The sequence below is a fragment of the Vulpes vulpes genome, chromosome 4, assembly GCF_048418805.1.
Source record: "Vulpes vulpes isolate BD-2025 chromosome 4, VulVul3, whole genome shotgun sequence".
Classification (NCBI taxonomy): domain Eukaryota; kingdom Metazoa; phylum Chordata; class Mammalia; order Carnivora; family Canidae; genus Vulpes; species Vulpes vulpes.
The window spans coordinates 131,233,764-131,256,295 of NC_132783.1; the positions used below are offsets into that span (position 1 = coordinate 131,233,764).

General features: G+C 48.3%; 1 protein-coding gene across 6 annotated transcripts in view; it reads left to right on the forward strand.

The window, feature by feature from the left end:
- Positions 1–269: 269 nt before the first annotated feature.
- The window catches only part of CAPSL (calcyphosine like), a 34,035-nt gene continuing 11,772 nt past the window's right edge, over positions 270–22,532 (forward strand). For 2 of the 6 annotated variants that reach the window (XM_026016711.2, XM_072757102.1), the window contains exons 1-4: positions 283–375; positions 17,577–17,713; positions 21,250–21,427; positions 21,711–21,920. In XM_026016711.2, coding sequence (XP_025872496.1) covers positions 17,577–17,713; positions 21,250–21,427; positions 21,711–21,920 — 525 coding nt within the window. In that variant the 5' untranslated portion in view covers positions 283–375. Of the gene's footprint in view, positions 376–12,862; positions 12,978–13,096; positions 13,252–17,576; positions 17,714–21,249; positions 21,428–21,710; positions 21,921–22,532 lie in introns of those variants that run through there. The other 4 variants (XM_026016710.2, XM_072757100.1, XM_072757099.1 and 1 more) reach the window with 3 other exon arrangements.

The following is a 22,532-nucleotide window of genomic DNA, read 5'->3' on the forward strand; positions in this document are numbered from 1 at the left end:
CAATATGAGGCAAGTTTTGATGCCGTCCTGGAAACCAAACAATCGCCAGCTACATTTCCTGCTGCCTGCCCTCTCAGGCAAGCCGCTTGGGCTTTCACAGCTACCACAGGTCCTAGGCAACAAAAGTGTAAACTTGAGAAAAGGCTGGGTCAGGTTAGGGATTGATAGTGAACTGAGCCAATCAGGCTGTGACTCTGCTTCAGTGATTCTACGCTGGGCAATCAGCGCCAAGAGGGCTGCCTGCCAACAAGGTCCTGGGGGAAGGTGAGGGGAAGGAGACCTGGGGGAGGGATGCTAGGGGCTGAGCCCTTCCAGGCACGCTTTGGGAGATAGTTTCAGTTCCCATCAACTGGTGGCAGCAGGTTAACATTTAAGGTAAATCGATGTTTTTCATCTATTATGTTGACTTGATCACTTTATTTAGTTTTAGCTAAATGATGGGGTGGTGGGGGGGGGGAGTGGAGAGAGAGAAAGAGAAAATGAAAGATATTACTTTTAAAAGAGAAAACCAACAGTTGATGAGAGTTCTTGGTTGTCAGTCTAGGGAGAAAATAGAGTGGTTCTGGGGAGGCTTTTGTCATCTTTGTGAAGAGGGGCTCATAAAAAGGCACAAAAATCACCTTTATTCTGTAAAGGGGAAGGAAATAAACACCACTGAGCAGTGGCAATGTATGCGGTATCAAAGTGTGAAGTGTTTGGGTGAATTGCTTCAACTAGCTTGCATAACCATTGAAAATGCTGAGCTTCCAGAAGATTAAATATCTCCAATTCATAATGCAATTAAGAGACTGAGCTTTGATTCAGATGTTGGTTTTTCTGACATTTAAAGATGTGCTATTTCTGCCTTACTCTGCTGAACTGACCACTTAGATAAGAAACAGAATTCTTATTAATGTGGGCTGGGGGGGCGGGGGGGGCAGCCCGGGTGGCTCAGCGGTTTAGGGCCACCTTCAGCGCAGGACCTGATCCTGGGGCCTGCTTCTCCCTCTGCCTGTGTCTCTGCCTCTCTCTCTCTCTCTCTCTCTCTCTCTCTCTCTCTCTGTATCTCTCATGAATAAATAAATAAAATCTTTAAAAAAAAATAAAGTGGGCTGGGCACGGCTTGCCAAAAATTGTAGAGTTGATTTGATTGATCACAAAATTGAGGCGGGCCTTGGTAAATAGCAATACTGTTTATCTTCCCTTCAGTCTGGGGTGTAGTTAAATCATACTAAGTAGATGAAATTTTTTCCTGTTTTTAAAGCTCTCTCTCTCTCTCTTTTTTTTTTTTTACCAAAATCATCTTATGACAGAAATGTCTTTATTTCATAATTGTGCATCTTAAATATTGAGATTTAAATTGTGGATAGTCATTTCTGTTTACATTCAAATAGCAGTGATCTAATAGTAATAGCAATGGTCAATTCCAATAGTAATCTAGTAGCATCGTGCTAAGTGCTGATGATAGAAACCAAAAGTTTACAAGCTTTGCCCTTAAGAACCTTATAGTCTGGGAGAGGCAGTTCTGAAAGCGAAGAGTTACAACATGGTTCAACGTGGACACTGTTTGGCTTTTGCACAGATTATGCAAAGATGCGAGCTGCTTCACTCTGGTGAGAATGGTTATGTGAGGTGTCACCGTAGTGACTGTACAGGGAAGAATAGGACTTCTGCAGGCCAGCAAGCAAGGGAGGGTGTTCCTTAATGTGGGGCTGTGTGTGCAGAGGCACGGGGACAGGATACCATAGTGTGTTTGGGGAATGTGAGTCCTTATAAATGCAGAAAAGATTTTAAAGGGGTGGAGAATTGCGAGAAATAAGGCTGGAGAGAAAGGTAGGGCCAATGTGTACCTTAAATGCTAAGATGTTTGCTCTTTACCTGCACACCAAAGGGTTTTTGATGAGAATGTGAAGTTCAGATTTCCATTTTGTAAAGATTGCTTTGACAATCATCTGGAGGAAGGATGGAGGGAGGGGGGAAGACTAGTGAAAAGGAAATAACTAAGAGGAAATTTCAATAGTGGAAATGAGAGGTGACCAGGTCTGGGACTAAGGTTGTATCCATGGCAATGGAGGGGAGGGAGAGAACAGAGAGGCAAGGGATGTCAGGATGGTGAAATTCTACAGGACTTGGCTGCTGATTCATGTAGAGGGTGAGAAGGAGTCTAGGGTAATGTTCAGTGAATGACCAGGGGAGATGGTGATGTCATTTCCTGAGGCAAGGAACAGGAGGAAAAGATAATGAACTTGGCTCTGGAACATTAATCCTGAGACGTCTGTAGGTCATTGAAGTGCACATGTTTTGTGGGAAGTTTGAAATCTGACTCTGAAGCTAGCACAATGCATGAGTTGAAATAAAGATTTGGGAGCCAGAATTCCGTCAGTGGATGTGGCTAAAATGGCCACGAGATGGCATGAGAGCGTGATGAGGATAAATAAACCAAATCCCAGGAAACAGTAGCCTTTTAAAAAGGAGGCGGAAGGCAAGGGAGGGGCAAAATAGGTCAGACCTGAGAGGAAGGGAGTCAGAGGAAAGTGAGATTCATAGACATTGAGAGAAAAGTTTTAAGGCAGAATGATCAATAGAGTCAACTGCTGGGCAAAGTGAAATAGAAACTAGACATGTGAGAATGGGGAACATTAACAAGGCAGGAAACCACAAATGTTGGAGAGGATGCGGAGAAAAGGGAACCCTCTTACACTGTTGGTGGGAATGTGAACTGGTGCAGCCACTCTGGAAAACTGTGTGGAGGTTCCTCAGAGTTAAAAATAGACCTGCCCTACGACCCAGCAATTGCACTGTTGGGGATTTACCCCAAAGATTCAGATGCAATGAAACGCCGGGACACCTGCACCCCGATGTTTCTAGCAGCAATGGCCACAATAGCCAAACTGTGGAAGGAGCCTCGGTGTCCATCGAAAGATGAATGGATCAAGAAGAGGTGGTCTATGTATACAATGGAATATTCCTCAGCAATTAGAAACGACAAATACCCACCATTTGCTTCAACGTGGATGGAACTGGAGGGTATTATGCTGAGTGAAGTAAGTCAATCGGAGAAGGACAAACATTATATGTTCTCATTCATTTGGGGAATATAAATAATAGTAAAAGGGAATATAAGGGAAGGGAGAAGAAATGTGTGGGAAATATCAGAAAGGGAGACAGAACATGAAGACTCCTAACTCTGGGAAACGAACTAGGGGTGGTGAAAGAGGAGGAGGGTGGGGGGTGGGGGTGAATGGGTAACGGGCACTGAGGGGGGCACTTGACGGGATGAGCACTGGGTGTTATTCTGTATGTTGGAAAATTGAACACCAATAAAAAATAAATTTATTTTTTAAAAAAAGAAAGAAACTAGACATGACTGTTGAAGTTGGCCATCAGGTTGGCAGTGCCTCCTGAGAGAATGCTTGGTGGAGGGACAGTGGAGACCAGACTGCAGTAGACTGAAGGATGAATGGAACGTGAGAAAGTGGAGAAATGAGAGGCTCCTTCAGGTCTTGGGCTTTGAAGGGAGATAGCTAGAGGCAGTCTAGGAAGGAGGGACCATTGCAGATCCATGAACTAAAAAGAGGAGCTGTGATTTTCAAGACAAGGTGTGGAGCAGAGTGGCATAAGGTTGAAAAGTTTGAAAGAGGAATGTAACCAGTGTCATACTAATATTTCAGGCTTTGTGGGTCAGAGGTCTCCATGGCAACTATCAAACTTCGCTGTTGTAGCATGAAAGCAGCCACAGATAATCCATAGACGAATGTGTGTGGCTGTTTTCCAATAAAACTTTATTTACAAAACTAGGTCGAGGGGGCAAATTTGGCCCGTGGGCTGTGATTTGAAGTCCCCAGATCTAAATCATTTTAGGTTATGTTGGCCTAAACTCAGGGTCTTCTTGATAACTGCCCAGGAAAGGTGGATCTTATTTTCTTTGGAGGAACGGAGGTTGAGAGCTCAGAAATCATCAATGTGCTAACTTCCGATTCCAGGATTCACATCAGTCTCCTTCATCGGGGTGATCTGGTTGCTTCACACAAATGTCCTGGAGTAAACTGATCTGGATGTGCTCACACACTTACTTTCTAGGACTCCATTCTTCTGCCAACTGTGGCAGAAACTGCCAGTTGCTCACTCAGTTGCCAGTTTCTTCTTCTTCATAAACACAACCTGAAGGATGGCAAAGTACCCAGCCCCAAATTAGCTTTCTCAGCTCTCTGATGTGTTTGGGCTGCTATAGCAAAATACCACAGACTGGGTAGCTTATAAAACAAGTTTATTTCTCATAATTCTGCAGGCTAGGAATCCAAGATCAAGACACCAAGATCTGGGCCCCCTCCCTGGCACAGAACCAGCACCTTTGCGCTCCCCTTGGGTGCTAGAAGGGGAAAGGGATCTCGAGGAGCTTCCTTCAGAAGGCACTAATCACATTCCTGAAGGCTCTACCCTCCTGATTTGAGTACCTCCCAAAGACCCCACCTCCTAATACTGTGGGAGTTAGATTTCAACCTACAGATTTTGGAAGGGCATAAACATTCAGACCATAGCACCACCTTCCATTGCAGGACTGGCCAATGACATTTCAGTGGGAGGAGTTGGGTGGAGTCCTGGGGAGCCATTATGGAGGGAGGACTGAGCTACCAAGTACTCTTCTTGCCCTTGCTCTTGTCTGTTGCCTGAGGTATGGGTGTAAGGGTGGGAACAGCTATGGTTCTTTTGTAACTTCAGGCAACTCTGAGGATAAAAGCAATGGTGAGGTAGAGAGATAGTTTCTTGGCACATAAACTCTTTGAAATGCCTCCCGACTTCTTTTACATGAGAGGAAAATAAACCTCTATCTTTTCAGAGACAATGATCTATTTCTATTATGAGTAGCCGGATCCAATTCCTGTCCAATGCTGTCCCTGTGACATTGGATTTCTACCCATCAACACTTCTTGGTTTTCTGGAAGTATCAGCTAAGAGCCTTCAAGATGCAAATAATTGGCTGGATTTCTAAGTGGCCATAAAATAAACATTAAACAGACCAATGACTCCAAAGGAAGCATTTTAAGTGACCTAAAATAGTTACTAAGTGAGTGCTTTTGGCCACGAATGTTGAAAAAATAGAAATGGTAGTAAGACCTTCATTCCCATCTGAAAGTAGTGGAAAATAAAAAGTTGGGGTTTGTCTTCACGGTGGGTTTGAAATCACTGAGGCCAAGGTCTCATGGCACCTGAAAAATGGGTTATTGGAACATTGCCTGGTTGGTTCTAAGAGCACAGTCGCTGAAACCAGGGAGTTTGGAACAAAAGTTTTCTTTTTTTAAATTCTTTTTTGCATTTTGTACACAAATCGAGACAAGTCTTTGCTTACTTTTGTGTAGCTTAGATCTTTTCTTACTCTGCTTCTTTAAGCTTTCATGTAGCAGGCTACCTGACCAGAATAGATTGCAAGCAATTTCTTGGTAAAACCCCCAGGGACTCAAGGCAGAGCAAGATGGAGGAGACAGCAAGGAGAGTGTTATTATGACAGCTCCTGCCTGCAGAGATTCTCAGGGGGATGCTCATTATAAGGATCTTGTAACCCAGGGACCTCTGTATCCTGTAAACCTGGTACCCCATTGTGTTAGTTACATAGGCCCTCGGATATCAGACTAAACAGTGGTTCTCACTCTCTTCGTAGCCAAAAATGCTGCAGAGGTTGCTAAATGTTGATAAAATACTAGTGAGAGAACAGGTCATAATGGAGTTGGTTTATCCCCCCTTCCACTTCTGAGGGGCAGCCAAGTCTCTCCTCACACAGAGTGTGGAGTCAGTTGCTGAGTCGGTTCCGCAGCACAGTGATCTTAGGCTGTAAGTTGGTATCTCTGTGGTTCTCTTTTTCCTCATGACTGTACAAAGGTTGCCACATCTCCAGACATTGTATTCTTGTTCAAGGCAGGAAGAGGCAAACAAGACGGAGGGGCTCTCTTAGAGTCCTCAGTATGTTCAGTTGAGTCTCCGGCCAGAACTCATTCACAGGGTCACCCAACTGAAGGTGGAATGTGGCAGAGAAAGAAGATTGGAATGATCTTAGGATAAGCCAGTTGCAATGCCTGGAAAATCATCTGTAGTTCAAATTCAACAAAGTCAGAACCACCCTGAGGAATGGAAACTCCTGGAAGGGACTTTGGCTGTCTCATTCACTACTGTCGTGTGGCACATAATAGGTGGTCAATAAACGTACATACGTTGACTTCAAGACCAGAACTAGGGTGAGGCAAAGTAGGCACCCAGGGCAAATATTTAAGGAGGCGCTCACACTTAGGCTTGGGCAAGTACAAGGTTTGCACAGTCCTGAGATGGAGGGGCTCCTTAAACATTGCTCCCTACCTTACTTAAACATTGCTCCCTACCTTACTGAGCCTGAATCCCAACCCTGGCTGAATTAATAAAATGAAATTTCAAGCAGGTGTATGAAATAGACAGTTTACAACACTGGTATTTATAAAATAATTTTTATTATAAAATAATAAATCATGCCATGTCAAATCGTGCCATATCATAAACATTAACACGAGGACATAAATCACATCTCAAGGACCAGCAGGAAAAAAAAATAAAGGACTATGATTTAGCAGACGTGGGCTCTCTAGAGAAATTTGCCGGTCGACAACAGCTAAAGCAGGAATTTTAAACATCTTGAGAAAATGTATTTCGGCATCGAGAGAACCAGACTTCGGTGACATCTGAATTCTGGTGTGCTCACGTCACTATAGATTGCACGCCGTCATACTTCACATCTACGCAGAACCTGGCGATCCAGACAAAACTCAGCTGTTTCATGTATTCATATGTCGTGGAGTATTTTTAAAAATAACTTGTGGGAAAAACGAACTAGGGGTGGTGGAAGGGGAGGAGGGCAGGGGGTGGGGGTGATTGGGTGGCGGGCACTGAGGGGGGCACTTGACGGGGTGAGCACTGGGTGTTATTCTGTATGTTGGCAAATTGAACACCAATAAAAAATAAATTTATTATTAAACAAACAAAAAAAAAGAGTAAATCTAATGGAAGATAATCAGGGCAGTAGCTTTGAGTTCAGATTTCAGAAAAAAAGCAAAACAAGAGAAAATCAAGAGCTTGCAAATCCCCCTACTAGCCGAGCAAGGGCCCTGAGGCGAGAGGGAGAGGGGTCACATTTAGGACCCGGATGGGGCCTGGCTTTGCTCTGCACTCCTGTCCCCGTCCCTCCTCTGCAGTGAAAGCCTTCCGACCCTCCGAGGCAGTCTCTTCCTTGAAGTTTTGTTCACTCTCATTTCATGGACCTTCTCTGCCTCCCCCAAAGCAGTGTAGGAGCACCAGGGGGCCACTGCTGAGCAGGGGGGCCCTAAGTAGAACCCACTCAGGTGTCGGCGGCAGACTTTGCCACTGCCTCGTGGCGCTTGCTCAGGCCAGTGACCCGGGTTCTCTGGGTGTGTGCCGACGTCGGGGCTAGGGAGCAAGATTTGACAGGCCCCACCACCTGAGGCCATATGCTCATGCGTGTGAAGCATTGAGCCCCGAGAGTGGCCCCCAGAGTGGTTATCACTGAGGTTACTACCACTTCTCTCTTTTTTTCAATTTAACATTTGTTTTATTTGAATTCAGTTTGCCAACATATAGCATAACACCCAGTGCTCATCCCATCATGTGCCCCCCTCAGTGCCTGTCACCCAGTGACTTTATCCCTCCGCCCGCCTCCCCTTCCTCAACCCTTTGTTTCCCAGAGTTAGGAGTCTCTCATGGTCTGTCCCCCTCTCTAATTTTTCCCACTCATTTTCCCTCCTTTCCCTATAGTCCCTTTCACTATTTTTTATATTCCCCGTATGAGTGAAACCATATGATGTTTATCCTTCCCCGATTGACTTATTTCACTCAGCATAATACCCTCCAGTTCCATCCATATCGAGGCAAACCGTGGATGTCCGTCCTTTCTGATGGCTGCGTAATATTCCATCGTGTATACAGACCACATCTTCTTCATCCATTCATCTGTCGAAGGGCATCGAGGCTCCTTCCACAGTTTGGCTATTGTGGACATTGCTGCAATGAACATTGGGGTGCAGGTGCCCCTTCATTTCACTACATTTGCATCTTTGGGGTAAATGCCCACGAGTACAATTGCTGGGTCACAGGGTAGCTCTATTTTTAACTTTTTGAGGAAACTCCACACAGTTTTCCAGGGTGGCTGCCCCAGCTTGCCTTCCCAGCAACAGTGCAAGAGGGGTCCCCTTTCTCCACATCCTCACCAACATTTGTTTCCTGTCTTGTTAATTTTAGCCACTTCTCTTCACTGGTAACAGTCTTTCCTCCAGCCCTTCCCCTCAAGGTCTCACTCCTACCACTAGAGGGACATGGTAGCTTATATTCTCAAACTTGGGTGCACATTAAAACCCTCTGAAGGGCGCCTGGGGGGCTCAGTCAGCTAAGTGTCCTGACTCTTGATCTCAGCTCAGTCTTGATCTCAGGGTCATGAGTTTGAGCCCATGCTGGGCTCTGTGCTGGGTGTGGGGCCTACTTAAAATGAAAATAAAAACACAAAACACTCTGTAAACATTAAAATGCAGATCCCAGCACTCACACCTAGAGATTCTCTTACTGTGTTTGGGATGGGGCACGGGCACCTTTATTTTCCAACAACACCTCTGGTGCTCTCATTGCCCGGATGCTCCTAGTTCTTTCTCTCCGGCAAGGCTGCTCAACTTCGGGACTACTGGCATTCTGGACTGGGGGGTTTCTGTGGTTGTCGGGGTTGTCCCGTGCCCTGGAGGATGCTTAGCAGCATCTCTGGCCTCTGCTCACGAGATGCCAGTAGTACCCCACACCCCTGTTGTGACAACCAAAAATGTCTCCAAGCCTTGTCAAATATCCCCTGGGGACAGAGAGGGAGGGCAGCGTGGGTGAAATCGTACCTGGCTGGGACCACAGCTCTGTAATATCGCCTGAAGAATTAGCACTGCCCCATCCTAGTAGCTAGGGATGCTAAGGGTCTGTTTCGTTGAACTGAGCTCAGGTGGGTTCAGTGAAGGATCTCTCAGGATGTCGGCGACGCTGCCCTACACCTGTGGTTATCCCGGCGGAGGAGGTTCCCAGGGTTCTACTGCAGAAACCGTATCTCTCCTTAAACCATCTGAGTCTTTCATTTCAGCCTCAGAGAGGGCACCTCCTAGCCACCTGCTAGGTTGCTCTGAGCCCTGGGTTCTAATTTATTCCAGAGGAGCATTTTCTAAGGGAAATTCTTGAGGATCTACAGGCTTTTGTCATCTACTGCCTAGCAGGAACTAGTTTATCGAATGGACTGGAGTCAGTAGAGGTGGCTTAATGTTTCCCAACCATTGCCTTCAAACACGACCTATGGTATGTCTCACCCCATTTCAGGTATTAAGAGGTGCACTGAGTCTAAATTGAAATTGGAGTCTTATATCTGGTTCCCAAGTAGAGACAGGATAAAAACCACTGCATGTCCCCCATCCCCATGGGGGTGGCCGTTAGGTGCAGGGTCAAGCCTGAGCTAGCAGAGGGGGAAGGTTTGGCCTGGCTGTGAGCTTGAGAGAAGGCAAGCATGTCTTCCACCTCCTGAGAACGAGCCTGAAGCGCTACAGTTTCAGCAGCAGCTACCTACTGGTGACATTGCCTTACGCTTTCCTTTAAATAGAAGAACGTTTAAAACCCCACAGAGCTATTGTAGCCACTTTGGGTCCCTTGCTATTGAAATGATTAATATAATGGCACAGGTACTTAACAGTCACAGAAATGCCTGAAAATGTTTTTTTTTTTTTTTTTAAGATTTTATTTATTTATTCATGAGAGACACACACACAGAAAGGCAGAGATGCAGGCAGAGGGAGAAGAGGCTCCCTGCAGGAACCCTGATGCAGGCCTGGATCCTGGGACCCCAGGATCATGGCCTCAGCCAAAGGCAGATGCTCAACCGCTGAGCCACCCAAGTGTCCCCTGAAAATATTTTTAAGACAAACCTCACTGCCTGCCTGTGGGGAAACCAGGCTTGATGCCTCAGGAGGCAGGAAGGTCTTCGGGAAGCTTGGGCATCCCTGGGGCGGTTCCTGTTCCCAGAGGGCCGTGCCTGTGTGATGGGCTCCGTAGGCCCGTTTCCCCCGGGTGCACCCTGTCCCCCTGGCGCAGCGCCCCCCGCAGCGGGGCGCGGAGGACTGTGGGGGCCTAACCAGGTGCAGGCATCCTGGAGCACCTCCCTGCCCTGCCTCCTCCCTGCACACCGCCCTCCCCGCCTCTGCTCCCCCTGCCACGCTTGCAGAGCCCCGCCCCCCGTTTCCCAAATTCTGCCCCCACCAACTCCTACAGGCTAACCGCCCCCTTCTCTTCAGTTTAGTCCGACCTGACTAAACCTGCTTCTGCTCCCTGTGCGTCTTCATGCAACCATCCTTTTTCCAAAAGAGGCAAACCAGAAGGGTAGTGTCGCAGAGAACAGAGAGCGTAGGGTCCTTCCGAGGCTGGAGTGAGACGTTTCCTTTGGATCTTGCATCGAAGAGGTTGTGGAAGCTCGGGGCTTTGTCTTTATGGATGCCTGGGTACAGGATTCCTGGGGCTCTCTGCGCACCTGTGTCTCTAAGATCCAGCCCTGGTGCGCTGGTGGGGTGTAGACCCAGGAGAGACAGACAGAGCCCTAATTCAGCCTATGGCCGCGAGAGGGCACCAGAGACCACAGCCTGGGGTTGAGCCCCCCCCCCCCCCCCCCCCAAGGGCTCGGTTTCAGTCTGTCCCTGAACTCGGCAAAGACGACTTCCACTGAGGCTCAGGGGGAGACAGACGGCCCCGCAGCTTGGCCTTTCCGTAGCGCGTCCCTCACTGATTCTGTTGAAGCCCCAGCCGAGCGCCCTGGCGGCGGCAGGCACCTGTGCCCCACGGCAGGTGCAGCGAGGGGGCCCAGCTAGCGCCCTGTGCGGAGACCTGGTGACCTTCGCTGCGAAGTCCCCTTTGCCTTTGTTGCTGGCGCCCCTGGCCTGGGCCCCGCATCTCCAGGTCTCTGCACGCTCTCGCTCGGTGAACGTGCCCCCGGGCCGGTGGGGGTGGGGTAGGGGTGGGGGTGGCGGTAAGCTGGATCCGGCCTTTTTTTTAAATGAACGTTTTTTTTTTTTTAATAATAAATTTATTTTGAATTGGTGTTCAATTTGCCAACATACAGAAATTTGCCCTCCTCCCCTTCCACCACCCCTAGTTCGTTTCCCAGAGTTAGGAGTCTTTATGTTCTGTCTCCCTTCCTGATATTTCCCAACATTTCTTTTCCCTTCCTTTATATTCCCTTTCACTATTACTTATATTCCCCAAATGAATGAGAACATACACTGTTTGTCCTTCTCCGATTGACTTATTTCACTCAGCATAATACCCTCCAGGTCCATCCACGTTGAAGCAAATGGTGGGTATTTGTCGTTTCTAATGGCTGAGGAACATTCCATTGTATACATAAACCACATCTTCTTTATCCATTCATCTTTCGATGGACACCGAGGCTCCTTCCACAGTTTGGCTATTGTGGCCATTGCTGATAGAAACATCGGGGTGCAGGTGTCCCGACGTTTCATTGCATCTGAATCTTTGGGGTAAATCCCCAACAGTACAATTGCTGGGTCTAGGGCAGGTGTATTTTTAACTCTTTGAGGAACCTCCACACAGTTTTCCAGAGTGGCTGCACCAGTTCACATTCCCACCAACAGTGTAAGAGGGTTCCCTTTTCTCCGCATCCTCTCCAACATTTGTGGTTTCCTGCCTTGTCAAATGAACTTTTAAAAAAACTCTTTAAAACTTTAAGTAGGCTCCATGCCCACGTGGGGCCGGAACTCACGACCCTGAGATTAAGAGTTGCGTGCTCCCCGACTGAGCCAGCCAGGTGCCCCTGAAAAGGCCACTTAAAAAGCCAGAATTTAAGCAAGCGGAGAGTACCAAGGGGTGGAGGTTGGGTTCTTAGGTGTGATGCACCATTATAGACTCATAGACACACACACAAACGTAGGATACTTTTCTGCGTCTGGAAGTTCTCCCTTTCGGGGCTCCAGGAGCATTAACGGAGCTGGTGCGCACCCGGAGTGCGCGCGGGGCGGGGGGTGCGCGGCCCCAGGACAGGCGCTGGCGGCGAGCCCGCCCTCTCCTCCACGCTGCACCTTCGCCTTCCCTCCATCTCCCATCTCTTTTCCTTTCTCTGTCCCCGCCGCCGACAGCTCCGTGCAGTCAGCGTGACCTGTCCCCTGGCTGTCCCCACCCGGCCTCATTGAAGCCCCCGGCGGTCTCCTGTTGCTCTCAGTTCAGGATCCAAACTGCCCGGCAGGTGTCCCAGGCTCCCGGTGACCCGGCGGGCACCTGCCTACCTGCCCAGTGTCCTCTCTCTCCATATCTCCAAATCCCCTTTCCATATTCCCTCCTTACCCCACAACGCTTCGTCTCACCCGCACCCCCCCTTCTGCGACCCCCCCCATACTTGCATTTCTGCACCCCTGCCACTTTTTCTTTCACCTGGGCCTCAGCTCTTGGGAGCCGCACGTGCCCCTCCCGCGTCCGCCCCCACCGCCCTAGCCTGGGGAACGACCCTCTCCCCCAGGATTCGAGCTTGGACATCGCCTCCTCGGACCAGCCTTCCCGGAAAGCCTCCCTCCGGGGCCGGGTCACCCCCTCTTCTGGTTTGTGGCGGCTCAGGGTGGGCTGCGCTCCCGCACCTGCTCCGGAGCGCTGTGCTTTCGGTTCCCGCGTCCCCTGCTGGGAACTGAGCCCTTAGTGAACCTTTGCGGAGGCGGGGGGGGGGGGGGGGGGGGGGTGTGTGTCATCGGGACCCCGGCCCCGGGAGCTGCGCAGACGCGATGCCAACACCAGGGGGCGCTGCGGCCGCGTGCACGGGCCGGGGGTGGGTGGGGGGGTGCACCGCGTGCCGGTCGCCCTTCGTCCCATCGCGGCCTGCCCCGAAACCTCCCAGTTCTTCCCGAACTTTGTCTCGGTCCTTAATTCACCCCCGGGCTTCGGTGGTTAAGCTTAAAGCAAAGGTTAGAGCCTACGCTACTCCAGGCTTGGTCGCAGCCTGACCCTTCCTCCCCAGCCCCGGCACCTGCACGCGGCGCGCGAAACGCGCTCGGTGTCCGGTGTCCGAGGACCCGGTGGTGCCCGATGCCCAGGGCCAGCGGGCCAGGTGCGCCGGCAGGGGACTGGCAGGAGAGAGCGGACTGTTCTTCCCCCTGAATATATCGAAGTCAACTCCAGAGGTCGCCCCTGGCGTGGTGCAGGGTCCCCCTGGCGCCGGACCCTGCACGAGGCTGCCCGGTGAGCGCCCCCCGCCCCACGCCCTGCGCTCCCCGAGTCCTTCCTGTCACTTCACAAGGGCTGCGAGGTAGGAGCTCGGCTGGCAAGTCGGGGCATCCACGCCTGGGGGCAGGCAAGACTGCAGCAAGCGGGTTCAGCAGCGCCCACCTTAGATCCCTGGGGTCTCACCGCCCTAAGGCTGTGGCTTCCTGGAGCCACAGGGACCCCGCCCCAGTTGCTTTATCTTTGAAACAGAAATCATAGCTATGACCAGCTCATGGGGCTTTTATTATTTATTTATTTGTTTATTTATTTATTTATTTATTTATTTATTTATTTATTTATTTTATTTCTTTTTTTAATAATAAATTTATTTTTTATTGGTGTTCAATTTGCCAACATACAGCATAACACCCAGTGCTCATCCCGTCAAGTGCCCCCCTCAGTGCCCGCCACCCAGTCACCCCCACCTCCGCCCTCCTCCCCTTCCACCACCCCTAGTTGGTTTCCCAGAGTTAGGAGTCTTCATGTTCTGTCTCCCTTTCGGATATTTCCTACCCGTTTCTTCTCCCTTCCCTTCTATTCCCTTTCACTATTATTTATATTCCCCAAATGAATGAGACCATATAATGTTTGTCCTTCTCCGATCGACTTACTTCACTCAGCATAATACCCTCCAGGTCCATCCACCTCGAAGCAAATGGTGGGTATTTGTCGTTTCTAATGGCTGAGGAATATTCCATTGTATACATAAACCACATCTTCTTTATCCATTCATCTTTCGATGGACACCGAGGCTCCTTCCACAGTTTGGCCATGGGGCTTTTTTAAAAAAACTTATATGAAATTTATATAACATGAAATTAGTCATTTAAAAATATGTTGTACATTACTAATGTTGTGCAACCACCACCTGTATCAGGTTCCAAAACATATTTCTTTTCTTTTTTTTTTTTAAAGATTTTATTTATTTATTCATGAGACACAGAGAGAGAGAGGCAGAGACACAGGGAGAGGGGGAAGCAGGCTCCATGCAGGGAGCCTGACGTGGGACTCGATCCCAGGACCCCAGGGTCATGCCCTGGGCCCAAAGGCAGGCACCAAACTGCTAAGCCACTCAGGGATCCCCCCAAAACATTTTCAGCACCGTCCCCATCCTGCCAAATTTCCTATATCTATTGAGCAGTCACTCCCCATTGCCATCTCCCCCGCAGGCCTTGGCAACAACCAGTCACATGTTCTGTCCCCACACATATGACCGTTCTGGATGTTTCATATAAATGGAATTGTTGCAATATGTGACATTCAGTGTCTGGCTTCTTTCACTTGGCTAAGTGAAACCACCAGGCTTGGTGGTTTTGAGGTTCATTCACAATGTAGCCTGTGTCGGTACCTCATTCCTTTTTATAATTGAGTAATATTCTGTTGTTTGGCTTTACTCTCTTGTCTTTGTACATGAAGCTTCTTCTCTCATGAGTGGCTTTGTCCTGTTCTCAGCCTGTTGAATTGCTCCTCACCCCTCAAGGCCTGGGTTTGAGGCTACTTCCCCAATTCCCATGGCTCTCTGGTCGAGCACTAATCGAGTGTACTTTTCTCACTGTACCATAATAATCCGTGTGTTCTTCACCTTCTCCATCCGCACCTAGCCGACTCTGACCAACACTGTCTACCCAAAACCAATAGCTGCTGAATTAGTGAATGAGTAGATTCTTTTCACGTGTGTCAAGTTTTACACTAATACAAAAGGACCAGGCAGTAGGTGGGAACAGTAGATGGTAATGTAGGGTGACTATGATCCTAAACCTGGGTTCACATGGAAGTAGTGCACTGAGAACCTGGGGGCCTTGGACAAGCTGAAGCACATTCTGAGCATCTGTTCGCCTGCGGATGGGCATGTGGGCTGGGCCTGCCTTTTGGCCATTGTGAATAATGCTGCTGTGAACATGATGGACGTGTATTTGTTTGAGTTTCTGTCTTCCATTCAGCATCCAGGGTTTTTGTGAGGACTGGGCATGTGCTTACCATGTAGTGGAGCGATTGAAGTTATTAATGTCATCCTGAAGGTGTGTAACCAGGGCCCTACGCGGGTTCTTTCTCTGGACGTTTCTCACACATGGGAGCCAGCTCTCACTTTCTCCCTTTACTGGTTTTTAGCCTGTGTGTCTCTCTATTCCCCGCCTGCCCCCGTGGCCAGTGTGGCAAACCAGAGCGGGAAGGGAAGGGTGACAAAGGCAGGGGGGTGAGTGGCGGCGCTAGCCACTGGGCAGGTAGCACTGGGCGAGGGGAGGGGCAGGAAGGACATCAGGTCAGGAAGGAGCAGACCCTGCGTGGGTGTAAGAATGAGGAGAGCCCTGATCGCTGCCTTTTCTGCTCCAGTGGTGGAAGGGAGGGCGAGGTGCAGCCCCCTGGGAGGCTGGGGCTGGGGCCACTGGCAGCGTATGGTCGGGGAAAGGAGGTACGTACCTCTGGTGAGGCTGGCTGGCTGCGTCAGGGAGTAGGAGGCCACGAGAGGGACCTGGTGCTTTTGTACAGAAATACAGGACCCTGGTTGTGGCCGAAGCATTCTGTGCGGTTGGCATCAGGGCTAGAAGCTGGGATCAAGCTCCAGGAGTTGTCAGTTTGACGTCAGGTGACAAAATAGTAATAGGAAAATGCAGGTTTTAAGAAAGCTGATGCTGTCAGGGAGGCAGCTGACTTGGGCTGGGGGTGAGATTGTTGGGTGAGCTTGACCTCTCTTTGTACAGGCCCCGGGCACGGGGAGGGACATCTCCAAGACAGGCACGTGGCCATCTGGAACACTGGCAGGCACAGCCTTGGGTGCTGGAGGGATCCGCGTAGCTTTGGGCACAGCAGTTTCTTATTAATGTGGAAAGAAGTGGCCACAGGACCTAACAGACAAAGGCCCCCTTCTTGCCCTGGTGTCCGACAGAACTGAGAAGAGTTACCCCAATCCCCACATGTAGTGGGGACCAGTTTGCAGGTCAAGAAGGAGGGAGCCTATGAGCTGGCTCCTAGGAGGTGCAGTAGGAAATGAGACAGTTGAGCATTCGCGTCCCTGACTTACCTGTTCTGGTCTCAGTTTCCAGTCTGAGCTTCCCTCTATCCAAACTTACACAATGAGATCTTTGTAGGGAGAACCGGCCGCTTGTCTTGGAGAGGAACAGACTTAGAGAGCATGGATCTGGCGGTTGGCATCTCCCATGAAAAGAATCCACTCCTAATGTGGCCCTCAGGGGAAGTGCCAACAGCTGGCCTAGGTTGGGGGCCCCTTGACCCCAGGGCAGATCCATTCCAACACCACCTTGTCTGCACTTGAATGCTGTGTCCGCATGCCCCTCAACTGGCTTGCTCCTTCCTTCATTCACAACTCACACTAAGCAGAGTAATTTCTAGACCCCCTCATTTACTGGGTCAGTGAGCTCATGGGAGGATTAGTTGCTTTTTAGCAGGGAAGAATCTGGATCCTTTAATTCAATCCTTTTTTGACAGAGGAGGAGAAACCAGAGGCCCTGAGATGTGCTCAGACGTCGCTGGGAGTGGGGTTGGAGACTGGACTAGAACCCAAGTCTCCAGGCTCCCGGCCCAGAGCACTTCCCACTGTCCTGCGGCTTCTGAAGGCCCAGGCCCCACTGCAGGAGTCTGTATGTGGGACCTCCTAATGGGGAGCCTCACTGCACCCGCCCTCTCCTCGTTCTGAATATTCAAAACACAAAAGGCAAACTGTAGAAAAACAAAAAGATATTTTATCTATTTGTCACAAGAGAGGTTGTGTCCAGGAGGGAGTAGTCTATTTACCTCTCTCTGGCCTAAGAATCCAAGTGTTAATGGGCACTAACCTGGTAATCTAAACACGCTAGTTACTGGTAGGGATTATTAAGGCCCAGTGTGGAGAATCTCAGATTATTCTCAGACAGAAACAATAAAAATTAATGTTCGGACCAGAAAGGAGAATATTAAATGTGGAGTCAAAGGGAATATGTAGATGCTAAATAAAAGAATAAAACATATAAGGGTGGCTCAAGAGGAGAGTATGGGAGGGTGGGACTTTTTATGGCGGGAAGAGGGTTTTAGACAAGATGAAAGCATCTCTGGGAAAGGCTTTTTATAATCATTGTCCAGGTTGGAGAAATCAGATGTCTTCAGGACTAGAGACGTAAGAAATATGCCGGGCACATAGTTGGTCTAGCCAAAAGTTGGAAATTCTGGGAGGTGTGAGGCTTTTCCCGGGAAGCAGATGAGAGAGTGTTTTCCTTCTGGGGGAGGCTGCTGTCTGCTGTCACCCTGCTCAGCCAGAAGCAGCTGGTGAGGACCGAGCTCCACTAATGTGCTGTGAATTCTCCTCCTAGATGGCGGGGACAGCGCGCCATGATCGAGAGATGGCCATCCAGGCCAAGAAAAAGCTCACCACGGCCACCGACCCCATTGAAAGACTCCGACTGCAGTGCCTGGCCAGGGGGTCCGCAGGCATCAAAGGGCTTGGCAGGTAGGATCCCAGCCATGGGGTGGCAGGGGGATGAAGCAGAGAGGCAGGACACAGCCAGGTGAGGCTATTACCAGCTGTGTGACCGTGAGCACGTCTTGGCCTCCTAAGTAAGGTCTCTGTTCCCTATTTGTAAAATGCAGTTTGGAGGAATTGATCTCTGAAGTCCCTTGTGACAATTTTTAGTTCTTTGTCCTAGATTCAGCAAGGCTACCGGGACAAAGTGCAGGGAGGAGCATGGCCAGGTCCTGTAGACACCCTACAGGGCGTGGAGAGAGATGCTCCTGGAAGCTGTGACAATAGGACCCGGCTTGGAAGAGAGAGAAGGTTGTTCTCAGGCAGCCCTGTGTTGCTCACCTCCAGGGGGCACTGAAGTTGCCTGTGGGATGTTCACTGCCAGTGGGGTTCTCCGGGCTCTGTAGGGCCTATCCTCCAGCCCTCTGAGGGCGTGGGAAGTCCTCAAGACCAGGACACCTAAGGAGAAAGAGATTGTTGCCCTTCAGTGGGCAGGCCCTGTGCATTCTCTCTCTCTCTTTAAAAATATTGTATTTATTTATTTATTGGAGAGAGAGAGAAAGAGAAAGAGAAAGAGAGAGAGAGAGAGAGAGAGAGAGAGAGAGAGAGAGTGTGTGTTTAAGCAGGGGCAGGGAGAGGGACAAGCAGATGCTGAGCTGAGCGCAGAGCCTGACCTGGGGGCTCCGTCCCAGGACCCTGAGATCAGGGCCTGAACCAAAATCAGGAGTCAGACACTTAACCCACTGAGCCACCCAGGTGCCCCTGCTAGATCTCTGTTTGACAGATTACAGGACAGCCTGCCGTGGGCCAGGTGCTTGTACGGTCGTGGGTGAACAAGGCTTCTCCAGGCCCCAGGCAGGACTGAGACTAGAGGAGGTGGACTGTCACAAAAGTGAGAATCTCGGTGGTGATGGTGTGTGTGTCAGAAGCACAGGGCGCCCCAGCAGGGGCATCCAGCCTCACGTGTGGAGGTTAGAGACGCCTTCTCTTCCTGTGAGGTACTTCCTGAGCATCGGGGATGTCACAACTGCAGTCTCAAATTCTCAGACTGAGGCCAGTGCTGTCAGAAGCCCAGGCTGTGGCCAAGTGGTCACAGTCTAGTGGGAGGACTAGCCCACTTCCCTTCAAAACGGTATCACCCCAACCTCCACCCTCCATCTCTTTCTCTTTGCACCCATCTCATTGACCTTGGTGTGAAGCCCGCAGGAACACTGCCCAGTCTCCCACTCATTGACATGCTCGGCTGAGTCCTTCTTACTGCCTATGCCCCCACCTCCCACACCAATCCCTGCCAGCCCTTCCCCTGTGAGCCAGCCTGTTGGCTCTTTCTTGGCCTTTTGCTCCCATGTGCCCTCTGCCTCTGCCCAATTTATTGGTTTTGCTCTTCCCTCAGTCTCTCCTCAACTCAAGTGGAAGCTGCCCCCTTCTGTTCTCCTCATGATTAGATGGGGGTTATGGTTTTTTGGGCCCCCAGAAGTAAAGCACCATTTTCATCACCTCATGTTAAGGATGCATACTGTCAACATGACTTATCATTACTGAAGTTGACCTTGGGGATCCCTGGGTGGCGCAGCGGTTTAGCGCCTGCCTTTGGCCCAGGGCGCGATCCTGGAGACCCGGGATCGAATCCCACGTCGGGCTCCCGGTGCATGGAGCCTGTTTCTCCCTCTGCTTATGTCTCTGCCTCTCTCTTCTCTCTGTGTGACTATCATAAATAATAAAAAAAAAAAAAAATTGAAGTTGACCTTGATGCCCTGGCCGAGTCAGTGTTTGTCTGACTTCTCCAATGTAAAGTTACGGTCCCCCCCTCTTTCTGTATTGTACTATTTGGAAGGAAGTCTCTATGCAGAGCCACACTTTGGAGTGGGGAGGATGCTTCCCTCCTTGAGGGCAGAGACTATGTGCATGACTTATTTGGAATACTTCTGTTAGAGTAATTTGTTTTTTCCAAATAATATTTACTATTTATTTATTTATTTATTTATTTATTTATTTATTTATTTAATCATTTATTTAAACCAATATAGATTAATAGGTATTTAGTTTATACTTTGGGTTACAATTCAGCACTATTTTATATATGAAATTATTGAAATTTGGGCCTTGGAAGCTCTTTCAATTGGCTCCTGTGTCCCTCTGATGTATCTCCATCAAGGTAGTTTTGTTTGCTTTGTCTGGAGCACTTCCTTACTTGCTGGTATAAGATATTCCGAGCTTATCTTCCATATTTCATGTCCCGGGCCTAGAAGCAGACATTTCTCCAAGAAGCCCCATTCCTTTTATTGAAGAATTGTGTTAGAAACCAAGATTGAGGCTCTAGACGTGCTTGTTACTGGGGTGTTACTTCTAGGTTCTCTTAGCTGACAGAACAAGAAAATATATGTGTGTGTATATGTACAGATCTGTAGAGATTTTTGTATGTAATCATCTGTGTTTATATGAAGCTAAACATAAATTCATACTAATGTCTCCAACTCTAGCCCATTACCACAGGCATTAGACCATTCCAGCCTCCTCCTCTGGTGTATCTAAATTTCCAATTCAACAGTGATAAACTTAGCTTCCACCATCTGCCACCTATTTACTTAGTTGTTCCATTCCAGTATACCTTACAGCATAGCAGAATTGTTAACTCAAATCTCCATGGGAATGTCTTTATCAACTAGGGTCCAGTGCTTATGTGCAGTTCCTTTTGCCTTTTTTCTTCAAAGATTTTATTTATTTATTCATGAGAGACTCAGAGAGAGAGAGAGAGAGAGAGAGAGGCAGAGACACAGGCAGAGGAAGAAGCAGGCTCCATGCAAGGAGCCCAATGTGGGACTCTATTGTGGGTCTCCAGGGACTCGATCGTGGGTCTCCAGGATCACGCCCTGGGCTGAAGGCAGTGCTAAAGTGCTGAGCCACCCGGGGATCCCTCCTTTTGCCTTTAATCCCTATGGACTCTACTCATTTCCACAGTTACTTAAGTCAGCAAACCCCACCCCCACCTTCAGTGAGATTGTTTCAAACTTTTGTAATATAGTCAGGCTCTCTTGTCACTATCTGCATTCTTTCCTGGGATCCCCTGACCTCCTAAATAATTTTTTTAAAAATTTGTACACATTAAGGTTTACTCTTTGTATATCAAGTTCTAGGGGCACTAGCAAGTGCATAGGATCATGTATCCACCATTATATAATTGCACAGAATAGTTTCACTGCCCTAAACATCCTCTGTGGTCCCCCTATTGTCTTTTCCCCTTCCCCTTGTCTATTAATTGTCTCCACAGCTTTGACTTTTTCAGGATGTCATAGAATTAGGATCACATAGTACATTTCCTTTTACGAGAATGAATGCTGAGAAGAGGCTCTCCAATTTTGGGAGGAGGGTACAGAACAGAATTCAGGGCATCCGTATTTTACTTTGAAAAACCTTAAGAGTGGTTTATTTTTAAATCTTAATCCTTACACCTTGTTCTTTCTTTCTTTCTTTCTTTCTTTCTTTCTTTCTTTCTTTCTTTCTTTCGTGTGTGTATTTTTCTTTAGAATGTTTCGAATTATGGATGACAATAACAACCGAACCCTTGATTTCAAAGAATTTGTGAAAGGGCTAAATGATTATGCTGTGGTCATGGAAAAGCAAGAGGCAGAAGAACTCTTCCGGAGGTTTGATAAAGATGGAAACGGAACAATAGACTTCAACGAATTCCTTCTCACGTTAAGAGTAAGTGGCCTCATGAATCACTGTATCTGCTGAGTTTGGCTTTCACATGGTTGGGGTTGGCTATTTTGAGGTTTTGTTTTCAGAAGTTGTCAGTGCACTGTGGAGGAGATGGGAAGGAGATTGATAACAGGTTTAGGGACTTTCTGAACTAATTGTCATGCACGTTGTTTAACGGCACGCAAACCATGTCATACAACTGAGAGGAATCAGGTATTTCGTGACGTATGACACAAAGCAATCTCCTTTGGGTTGTCTACGTATGTGTTTTTTTCTATTTACCTAGCCTCCAATGTCTAGAGCCAGAAAAGAGGTGATTATGCAAGCTTTTAGGAAGTTAGACAAGACTGGAGATGGCGTTATAACAATTGAAGATCTTCGTGAGGTGTATAATGTGAAACACCACCCTAAGTACCAAAATGGAGAATGGACGGAGGAACAAGTATTCAGGAAATTTCTGGATAACTTTGATTCACCCTACGATAAAGATGGATTGGTAAGTAAAAGAGCTTAACTTAAGTGGAATTCCTTCTCTCAAATTTGTAATTGTAATTACGAAATAGGTCCAAAGCCTTAAAAAATACGTATAACATATTCCTTATAAATAGAAGTAAAATATTTCCTGTAGAGACTGTCTGGAAAGTTGGGAGAGAAAGTGATAAGATATGTGTGTGTGCACATATATTGGTAAGGGATCCACATACAGCTAAATACCCATCATCTGGAGAATGCGGTATTTTGATTTATTGCTCCAATTCACGGTTACCATACTTACCACACTTGGCCAGCCACATTCCGAACTAGACTACTACAAAACCTATTTAACTTCACAATGAAACCATAATTTGATTTTTTTTGGAACATGATTCAAAAGGTATTTCAGGATGTGGCAGTGCTTTTCACACTCATCCTTACAACATCATTTGTCCTCACACTTTACTATGTAGGAGTGCCATTTAAGGGAGGCTTTCAGTAAAGGGAATGCCGGGTAACAGAATTTACTTTGATTTCATCTTTACTGGGCTTTGAGATCAACTTGCATTTCTAAACTACAGTGAACTTAAAAACACAAGCAACCGCTCCACCCCCATTAACTGGTATCTTCAAG